Source organism: Crassostrea angulata, chromosome 4, assembly GCF_025612915.1.
Source record: "Crassostrea angulata isolate pt1a10 chromosome 4, ASM2561291v2, whole genome shotgun sequence".
Taxonomy (NCBI): domain Eukaryota; kingdom Metazoa; phylum Mollusca; class Bivalvia; order Ostreida; family Ostreidae; genus Magallana; species Magallana angulata.
The window spans coordinates 37510253-37521358 of NC_069114.1; the positions used below are offsets into that span (position 1 = coordinate 37510253).

At 33.7% G+C, this 11106-nt stretch overlaps 1 protein-coding gene across 3 annotated transcripts; it reads left to right on the forward strand.

Moving 5' to 3' along the window:
* Nucleotides 1-22: 22 nt before the first annotated feature.
* LOC128179725 (neurofilament heavy polypeptide-like) lies at nucleotides 23-10603 on the forward strand. 3 transcript variants are annotated; one of them, XM_052847266.1, is made up of 4 exons: nucleotides 23-121; nucleotides 4004-4097; nucleotides 4256-4363; nucleotides 7839-10603. In XM_052847266.1, the coding sequence occupies exons 2-4, from the start codon at nucleotides 4030-4032 to the stop codon at nucleotides 9484-9486; spliced, it is 1824 nt and encodes a 607-aa protein (XP_052703226.1). In that variant the 5' UTR covers nucleotides 23-121; nucleotides 4004-4029; the 3' UTR covers nucleotides 9487-10603. The 3 variants fall into 3 exon arrangements, with proteins under 3 accessions (XP_052703226.1, XP_052703227.1, XP_052703229.1); XM_052847267.1 differs by having other exon boundaries at nucleotides 48-125; XM_052847269.1 differs by lacking the exon at nucleotides 23-121 and adding an exon at nucleotides 189-335.
* Nucleotides 10604-11106: the final 503 nt, after the last annotated feature.

The window sequence follows — 11106 nt, forward strand, 5'->3', positions numbered from 1 at the left end:
TTCAGCGTAGTAATATCTCAGTTTACGTTTGAATTTCGGTGTCCTTGAATTCCCATTGGCTGAATAAGATCGAAAACAGAAAAGTTTAAATTTGACGTAGTTCCGGCGGCGAATTAGAAAAGTATGTATGTTTACATTTTTTTTCGTTTGCTAAAAATTAACATTTTAAATTATTTGTTATATGTTTTTTTGTTCAATAATCTTTTTTAAGAGTTTAAGTTCATATTAGCGGGGCACTGTCTTTTCCCGATTCAACAGTAGGTCCCGCACAAGCTCGTGGCGTGGATAGGGTTTTGACAATCCACAAATCCTAAGTGAATTTGTTGTAAATTCCGGTGAGCTTTGCGAGTATTGCGTATATCGAGCGAACTGACACTAGTAGCATTTTGCGTGTTCCTCATTTATGTCCCTGATATTCATATGTATTGCCCTTGTTTATATACATTTGAATATCACGGACATGTATATATACGTCACTGTGAATATATACACCCAGGTCCAAAATTAGAAGTATGTCATTAAGGTCTTCCGTTTCCAACGGAAGACCTTATTGTTTTCGTACTGTTTCTTATTAGGGTCTTCCGTTTCCAACGGAAGACCCTCTTGTTATTCTATTGTTTCTTTTTATTATTATTATTTTTCTTTTTCTTTATTTTTCTGACTTTTTTAAAGCTTAATATCTCAAAAAGTTTTCAACGGATTAACATGAAACTTTCAGGGATTATGAAACATCATCGTCCCTAAAAGATGTTAAATTTTCAACTACAACGTCTCTTCCGTTTCAACGTTACGTCAATTTTTAAATTTTAAAAAAGTGATTTTGTCCAGGGCGTTTTTCAAAAACGCTTCAAGATAGAGACTTGGAATTTTCTGTGTTGAAGCATTGATTGTTTTTATTTGGACATAAGGCTGGAATTTAGTTTCCGTCACTTCCGGTCTAAACCGGAAGTGTTTTAACATTTTCGAATTTTCGAATTTTTCGTTTTAATTTTAAATGTTTACGAGGTTTGTAGAGTTCGTCATGCTGAATACGAAACTGAAATCCGTTTGAAAATCAGACGATGCATTACAGAGATATCGGGGTTTAAAAATTAATTTTTCCGGAAATTTTGTTTCCGCGTCCTTGGTTTAAAAAATAGCGTAATGTTAATAGTAAAATTAACTCGTACCAAAAATAATTGTTAAGTCTTACTTAGACACATTCGGATTTTTTTTGTTAAGTTGTTCTTAAAATCAAGAAGGTTTTTGTTAAGTCGTACTTAAAATCATTCGGATTTTGTTAAGTCGTACCAGGAATTATTCGATTTTTTCATCTTTTTATTTTACTTTCTCTTGTTACTGGTTTAAGAGCTCTGCTTCTTACAGGAACTTTCAGCTTTACTTCCGACATTAACGGAAGACCCACTCGTTGCTTTGCAACGAGCTTTGCTCTAGTTATTATTATTATTTTTTTTTTCCAAATTTTGTGCACGAGATTTCTCGAAATCTATTCGACCGATCTCAACCATTTTTTCACAGATGGTTGGGCGTGATCTAAACTTCATACATTTTTCTTAATTTTTTCGTAGTCACCTCCGGTACCGAATTGTCGGCCATTTTGTAATTTTTGACGACCCATTTTGTGCAGCTATAAACTCGGAAACCATAAGAGATATGAAATTGAAATTTTCAGGATAGGTAGACTATAGTTTGAAGTTGTGCAGCATGTAGTTGTTTAATGCCTGTTGCACCATTTCTTGGAGCTCGCCTGGGCACGAAAATTGGGCACGAATTTTCATTCAAAATTTTCACACGTTTTGATTTATATCTTTTTATCAGTTGATATTTTGTTTAGACATATATAACAAAAGTGGTAGAGAATTAAAAGTTCTTTCCAACAAAATCAATAAAAAGGGGCTGGCCCCTTTATTAAGGGGCCAAGGCACTCTTAAACTCTATTACAAATAACTTAAAAACGATAAAGATTTTGTAATGCAATATAGAAGCAAAGTTGTTGATCGTACCAATATCTATTAGAAAAAATTAATGCCACGCCCATTTATTACGTAATTAGGGATTTTTAGGGGCCAAAGTACTTAAACTTTGACGCAATATAACTAGAGAAGTAGACATTTTCTGTTTGACATGATAGAAGAGAAAATGTTTGAATTTATGATTTAAATCGATTCCACTTATCAAAACACGAATTCCTGTCCCCATTAAGGATCTAGAGGGCTGGCCCCTAAAATATTCATACATTTGTATCTCAAAAATGATCAACAATTTTAGATGGGTGTAAGAACAAAAAATGTTAGTATTCTTAAGACCTTTTCAAAGAAATCAAGAAAAAGGGGCTGGCCCCCTTTTTTTAGGGGGGGGGGGGGGCAAGAAACTCGTAAAGTCTATTACAAATTACATAAAAACGATTAAGATTTCGTAATGCATTATAAAGCAAAGTTGTTAATTGTAGCAATATCTATCTGGAAAACTCATTGCCACACCCATTTATTACGTAATAATGGATTTGTATACATTATCTGAAAGTGGGGGGGGGGGGATAATTCTAAAATTGTATCGATTATTCATGGTATGATTAAAAACAGAAATCGCAAGGAAGACCTACTCGTTACTCGTAACGAGATCGTATCTAGTTTTTTTTCTTTTTACTCTATACACTCAGTGGCCAAAAGTATGTCAATTTTTTCTTTTCGCTATTTCATTAAAACCAACATTTTTCAAAGAATAGTTAAAAAATAATCCCTTGTTACACTCGGGTGCCCAAACTATGTCAATTTTTTTTCTTTTCTCTATTTCATTAAAACCAACATTTTTCAAAGAATAGTTAAAAAATAATCCCTTTACCAATTTTAAAAAAGAGTTGGATTGATAAATTCAAAATTTCTCTAGCTTTTTTGGCATCATTTTGACATAATTTTCTAACCTTCAGTTCTTCACAATCCAGAGTTTGGCTCGCATATTGCCAAAGATATATAGATCTATAGAGTAGAGCACTTAAACATTTTCTTTTTTGTTTGAAATATAATTTTTTACAAAAGAATTGTCTAAAAACAAATTTCAATGTATGTCAAAAATTGAATCTACTTTATTTTTCAAAATCTATAGACTCTAGAAATAAGTCTTGTTTTCGATAAAATATATAGGGAAAAAAGAAAAGTTGACAATCATATATTTGGCATGTTGCTCTCTAGTGTTTGATATTGATATCAAGTATTTTTTTTTTTTTAATTCACATGAATATAATGTGACAACTTTTGGCCAGCAAGTTTTCCTATTTAAGCTTGTAACTGATCCTAAAGACATTGTGCATTTATACTGATGTGAATCACACGTGGGTCACCGACGATGCTGTTACATTACTGAAAGTTTTTCTTTAATCGCTTAGCATTGTACTATGATCATTGCTTTGCATTACAAACAACAAGGGGCAAGCCCTTATTAAATCAGTTTGGGTTATTGTGTAGTATGTGTACACAGTAACATGTGTCACTGATTTGATATACCCCAAAAGGAAGGGAATTGAAAATGCAGCAATTTATTTGAAAAGATTGTAAAAAGTCAGAACATTTAATTTCTAAAAGTTTATGATGCTGATCTATCAGTACACAGTTTGACGCAATTTTCTTTGACTATTAAGGCTACAACATAAATGAGAAATATTGAAAATTATTTTCACCTTGCTAATTCCCTCCATAGAGGATAGCAAGTGACTGTGTATTAATTATCTCACAAATAATTTTATGATATAATGTATAAATATTTCCTCTTAAAATTTTGTATAGATAACTGATTTATTGTTGCTGATGACTGTTGTGTGTTTTTTTTTTTTTTTTGGTTGATGTTTCATATATATTGCATACTGCCATAGTGATACCTCAAACTTCCGAAAACACTGAATGCAGGATTATTCAAAGTACCCCAAATGACTGTATTAGATCTAGTTCAGTGCAGGTTTACAGTATATCCACGTGAACAGGTTACTCAAGTCAGCTGTTTGGTTTTTCAGGGTAAGGTATAAATAAGAATAACACAATGCCTGGCACCATCAAGCGTACCCCTCGGAGAGGAGGACTCACCAAAACCCCAGAAAAGGCCACAGGGTTAGACATTACAATATTAGTTATAATTATTTTATATGTACCATTATATGTTTTTATTATTTATTATGGTGTTCTGCTTTTTGATTTTAGTTTGACATGCTTTAGGAAAGCTTTGATTCTGATATGGATGTTATATAAATTTCAAGACTCTATTGCAGGTTGTCACCAGCAAAGTTTTACAGTCCCAAAACTCCAGGCTGGGTTTCTGGTAGTCAGATGACATTTGAACAAGATGACTCTCCTGTTAACAAAATCCATAAGGGAAGGTAAGAGGATATAAACAATTGAAATATATGTCTGTCTTAGTTATCTTGAGGCATATAGGAATCTTTGGTCTGATTTTATGTGTAGAATACAAATCATTATTTGGTCAAATACTGTATTTCTCACCATTTGATAGTTTATTTATTTACTACAGTTTGTGGTTGATATTTAAACAAAGATGGCAGTTCACAAAGACCCTATCGCAACTTCTCGGGCCTTTCCGGCAAGCTCAGAAAAACACTTCGAATGTAATACGTATCTAGGTGTCCATGACAACCCCCCTTTTTATAAAACTTGATATAAATTCAACACATTTTAAGATCTGTTGAAATGTGAGTTACATAAGGAATAAGGAATCATTCTTTGAGTATTATGAGGTGATAATTTTGGTCGGGGCATGATCAAATCCAATAAGCTTGAAGGGCTTTATGATAGATTTGATCACGCCCAGACCGAAATTATCACCTCATAATATTCAAAGACTGATTCCTTATTACTTATATTTATAATATGATTTTAAGCCATCGTATGATTAAACATTTAAATATAAATAAGCAAACCCCGCTGGCACCTCATTTTGGCATCATTTGTATTATCCCAGTGGGCATTTCAACGTTGAAACAACGTTGTTTCAACGTCACGCATCAACGTTGAAATAAGGTTGCATATGAAAGTTGAGGCAACGTTGAAAATGTAACGTTGTTTCAACGTCAAAATTCAACGTTGATTCAACGTATAAATTGTGTTGAAATCTGGTTTAAAATATAAAGATATGACAATGAAAAAAAAGTTAAAATTAAGTGATTTTTGTAAAATGTTGTTTATAAACATATCGTCTTTTATTACGTTGTGCTGTTATATGTGTTTTGACACTTTATTAAAAAAATCCAAATGTATAAAGTCAGCCTTTATTTCAATCGCAGTAGTATTTGAGTATATCCTTTGCTAAACAACTTGTACATGTGTATTAAGTCCTCGTTAAAAAGTTGAACTTGACATTTCAAAATGTTTTAAATAAGGCTGTAGGAGAAACCACGTACATTCCGCCAAATGGTAGCCATGTTTGTTTTCCATAACATGAAACAAAGGATGTCAACACAAAAACGTAGAATCCACAATAGTCAGTTCATCATTTGCATTCTGCAGACTGATTAAAAAGATAACTCCCAAGATACTCCAGTGTAAAATATAAAATAGTCACAAATTAATCGTCCAAAAGCTAAAATCCTGGCATTTTACTGTACATAAAATCTGTGTAGTGACTGCACGAGGTGTACCTAAGAACTGACTTTCTTTGTTCACAAATAGCGTCTTTAGCGGTCAAGCTGACATAGAGCATCCTGGTAAATTGCATAACTCCCTTGATCAGTAGTGCTTGCAGTAGTGATAGGTCCGCGCATCCCCTTCTCACTGACCCAGTTAAAATGCAATTAGCCACTTGCTGTACGCACAGCTCAATCTCAAATTTCTTGTATGAAAACAATCTTTTTTATAAAAATGTAATGTGAAATATTAATTTAACTTTTCATTTAAAAGAAAATTGATATTTTAATTGGATAAGACATTAATATATTAATTTAATTGGAATATATATATTAAGATAAAATTGTATTCAGATTAACATTTAATATTTGTAAAAACACGTCATTTAATGCTTCCGCTTTACAAAATATAAGAAAAACCTAAATTAAACAAATGATAAGAAAGTTTAAATTTGAAAATATGTGTTCAGTTTCATTAATATATTGAAACGTTGTTTCAACATTGAAAAGTGGTTGATGTCTTCAACGTTGAAAATAAGTTTGGTCTTCAACGTGGAATCAACGTTGAGTTATTGTTTGGGTTTCAACGTTTAAACTTCAACGTTGATTCAACGTTGAATAATGGTTGATCAACGTTGCAACTTGATTTCAACCATTTCTCAACGTTGAAACAACGTTGCGTGCCCACTGGGATGGGTTATGTAGTACAAAATCGATACGTAGTGTTATCACAGGCAAAGACACTGGAAAATGTAAATATACTTCATTAAAGTCAATGATATACCCTAAAATATACCACAGAAGTGACTTACAATGCTGTCTAGCCGATATTAATTTTAATGGGAAGCGACTCCATTTTGTATAAAATTCTAACATCCGGTGATGTTAATACATTCGAGGTGTTTTTTTGAGCTTGCCGGAAAGGCCCGATAAGTTGCGATTGCACAAGACCATAAATAAGCCATCTTTTATACATATTACTGATATAAGAGTATTAGCTAACTCTGTAACCTAGGTTGTGGGCACCTTTTTTGAGACTTCTGAAATTAGATTACGGTACCTTGTAACTAATTTGACTGTCAAATAGCTTGTACATGTACATTTGTGTGAGATAATCAGTAATGTTACACAATTCATGATCAGTTATAATCAAAAGCCCTTAATTGATCAGGAATGAAATACAACTTGTTCTACTGTCTGAAGTCAAGAAATGCTGAAAGATCTGGTACATAATGAAATTGTTATGCTATGCATGTTTAATATTGATTTTGACATTTGAATATCAGTGATAATTATTCAATCACTTAAGTACGTACATGTATACTAGTATATTTACATTCCACATTCTTGTCTGTATTAAGGTAGCTATTAAACACAGTTTCGTATAAAATCCAGGGGGGTTTTCTCTGGGGAAAAGCATGATGGGTAGGAATTTTCCTGCTATTTTTATGCGGTATACATGAAAATCAAATTTTTAAATTCTCAATTGCATAATATAGTTAATTATCTTTCGAATACATGAAAAAAGTATGTAGAAAAATTTTAATAATTAATTTTGTGAAACTCTAAAATAAAGGGCGATAACTCCAAAAACATCCGGATTTTACACATGCAGAATTTCATGAATGTTTTGAGTGCCAAATAAATTCTAGCATTAAGTTACATGTGCATTATTTTAAAATATTTAAAAAATTCACAATTTTATCTTTCTATTGATATATATATATATATATGTAACATGTTTTAACAATTTATTTTATAGGGGGCAGTTTTGCTTGCCCCTCATCTGAAAACATCCTTATAACGTTACATATAAAACTGTGTTTTGCACCCTAAGTGTGTGGAATCCTACATCATTCATATCACTATAACAGACAGGGTGCTCTAAGGTTGAAATCTAAGTTTTATTTTGACGTCACAAATTGGGAATGCTGTTAAAAGTATATCATCACACTGTCAGGCTAAAATCCAATTTCAGGGTTGTGGTTGTTACATTAATATGAACTCACCCACAGGATAAAAAAAGGGAATAAGAGATATTAACATACATGTATGTTACTCATTCTGTATGTAAACACCCATGCAGCTATATTAAAAACAATATATTTCAAAATATAATGATTGAATGGTATTAATCATGTTAACCAGTGACTGTGCCTACTTTTTATATTGATTTTTAAATACCAAATTAATCCATCATTTTTTTTTTTTGCAGAAGATCAGTCATGCCAACAGGGAAAACTTTTCAAAAGCCCACAAACTCTAGAAGGCATACTTTGTTCAAACTCCCCGAGCCTGTAAGGTCTTCCCCTATTGGCACCAGATCCCGACGATCCTCCATCTTTAATGTAGAGAGTAGGAAAGGAGGAATACGACTAACCATTGCTGTTACTCCCCAAGAAAAGCCAAAGAAAGGTCCAGGAAAGGTGCTCTCCCCACAAGGAGTAACGACTCGCACCAGAAGGTCCTCAGTGTACCAGAAAGGTAAAACTCTGCAGGAGGCTTGTTCCCAAACCAAGAAGGTCACTGTTACTGGTAGGAACAAACCAACGACCAAAACAGACACTGTCATACCAAAGAAAACTGCAGTGAAGCGTAGATCTGTCGGTCCAAAATCACCGCCATCTAGGCCTTCATCAAGAACATCACAGACAGCAGATGTCTCCATTACACAGTCTGTCAAAGGAGCAGCTACCAAGCGAAGATCTGTCCAGCCAAATGCAGTAAAATCCACAACAGAGGGGGTAAACTCTCCAGCTGAAAAGAAGATGAAAAAGACTCCAAGACGTTCTGTCTCCAAGTCCATTGAAACAGAAGAACCAAAAAAAAATCTGTCCGAGAATGTTGATGATCCTGTCTTTAAGACCCCTGTCCGTCCAGTGTCTAGTGTTTCTGAGGAAAAGCAATCTGTCTCTGCAAGGAAACTAAGGAGTGCAAAGAAGACTCCAGCCCCCCAGGTTACAAAATCCTTGAATGATGTTAAACAAAATACTCCCAAAAATTCATCTATCAACAAAACCCCTCAATCCATGAGGAAAACTCCAGCCCAGTCTGCATCCAAAAAGCTGAGGTCTGCAGCTAAAAGTAAATCTGAAACTCCAGCTGTGTCTAGAAGCACAAGGAAGAGAAAGATAGAGCAGCCAAAAGCTGATGCTACTGATAGTGAAACACAACAGATGGACACCAAGGATGTACAGAAAAACCAAGTCGTACTGTCACCAGAGATGAGCAACAATCAAAAGGATGAAAGTCCAAAATTCACAGAAGTTAAACAAAAGATTGATCTCACTGAAAAATTGGACACTCCTCAGGTAAAGAAAGTCAGAATGACCCCCGCTGTGTCAGACACCACAGAGAAAAAATCAAGGCAGTCCTACAGAAAGACTCCAGCCAAGCTGAAAGGAGGTGATGCTGTGACCACAGTAGATGATTCCTTTGATGAATCTGTGGAATTCAAAACCCCCATGAAGACTCCACGGGTGATGAAATCTGCCAGAAAAACAAATACCTCTGAAGCAGTTTCTAAAACACCTCAAGTGTTGCTAACCAAGCTTCCTGTCCCAAATGAAGAAACAAAAATGGAAACAGGCAAAGAGGAGAAGCACCAGAAATCAGTACAGGTTCTATCTCCTGCTCTCAGCTCTCCTGTGGATCACAACGGAAAATTAGCAGAAAGGAAAAGTACCCCCGCAAGAGTCCAGCCTGATGCAGTGAAGAAAGATGGGAAAGGGAAAAACAAGAAGGAGAGCAAAGTAAAGAAACTCAAGTCAAAAGAGAAAGAAAATGCTGCTACTGTATCACTAAATGGCACTCTGAATACTTCTGCTCATACCAGTGTGGGGGCCAAATGTACAATCTTGTAGAACAGTGGACTTTTTGATGTTTATGGAACCGCCTTCCCTATTTTATATGTAATTGTGGCAGCAAATGTCTCAGGTTTTCATACTACCTTCGTTCTGACTTTTATTCAATCCTTTTATTCTCATTTATATTTTAGCAAATTGTTTCATAGAGGAGCATATAAAAGAGAGAATTAATATAATGGATAAACTGAAGCAAGAAATTACTGAATTAACTATGTTTTGTTCATGAACTCTATTTTGTTCACCTTAATATTCAACTGAGTTACAATCAACACCTACATGCGCTATATTATTGATGGTTATCAGGTGTAGATAAAGTTGTATAATCAATACAAAACATCCTTATTGTTGTTTCTATGACCTCACTCTGGCTATCTTTCCTGATGCTGTTGTACATTATTTTTTCTAATTGTTATTATCCTATCAAACTTTGTCATTATGTAACCCCACCTGTCATATATAGTGCAGAATTGGATATGTATTGTACAAAGAACTGTATGTATTGTAAATAGAGATTGTTATTTTAATTAGTATAGTTTATGGTAGGGAGAGTATTTCAAGCCTCGGTCTGATTAAAAAGCTCAAACCTCCACCAGCTCCTCTTTATTTTGATTGATCAAATTACCGCCAAGAAGGAGCTGGTGAAGGTTTGATTTTAATCAGACTGATAAATTCTTTATTTTCACTTAGTTTTAATTTAATTAGTTTTAATTTTGGTGCATTTTAGTTTTGTAAGTTTTATATTGCAGATTCTATGCGTTCTATTGTAAGAAATTGTGGGGGAAACAAACGATTTTGACAGTCTTTTGTAAAATTCCTTCAGGATTTCAACTCAAGTTTATACCCCCAGCTTTGTTTTAATCTTTAAAATAATGTACTCGTGGGTTAACGATTAAGAGATATAGTCTTGTTTAATGAATCTGAAACTTTTGATTATTAACTAAATGAGAATGTTATTGAAATGTATATATTTTGCCGAAAACAATCTGAATTCAGGCTTCTAATTTACATGATAATTATTGTACTTTGTAACCATCTTACCCTGTAAAAGTTGCCATCAAATTATTCATTGTTAAAATGTACTTTAGATAAATAAGAGTACATCTCTAAAACCTTTTGATGTTTTTGTTTGATATGAGGAGAGTAATTGTACCATCAAGAGACTGAAAGATTTTAGGATTCAGAAGACGGGAGACATTGTTTTTACTTATCCCAAAGCAAGCCATTGGTCAAAATTCTTGGGCCCCAAAAATACCTGAATGCTTAATCTTCGTGTTTAATATTAAGCCAATGAAAATTGACAAAAATGGATAAGTTGTTGTTTTTGTTTTGGCAACTTTGAATGTATTAGGGTACACAATGTAAAGTGTTATAATTTGTTCATGCAACTTAATGATCTATTTATTTTTTCATGCAAATCAGGGAAAATAGTTACCTGAGTTACTGAACTTCTGTAAACTAAAAGACCAGTTATTACCAAATTTAGTCTGAATGAGATGGGGATGATACATTATGAGATTTATGACTCCCTCCACTCCCACTTCATAAATGAAACGGTAAAATTAATTTCTTACTCCTGTCATCTAGAGAAATCTACCAAAATTGTAAAATTCATGGCCC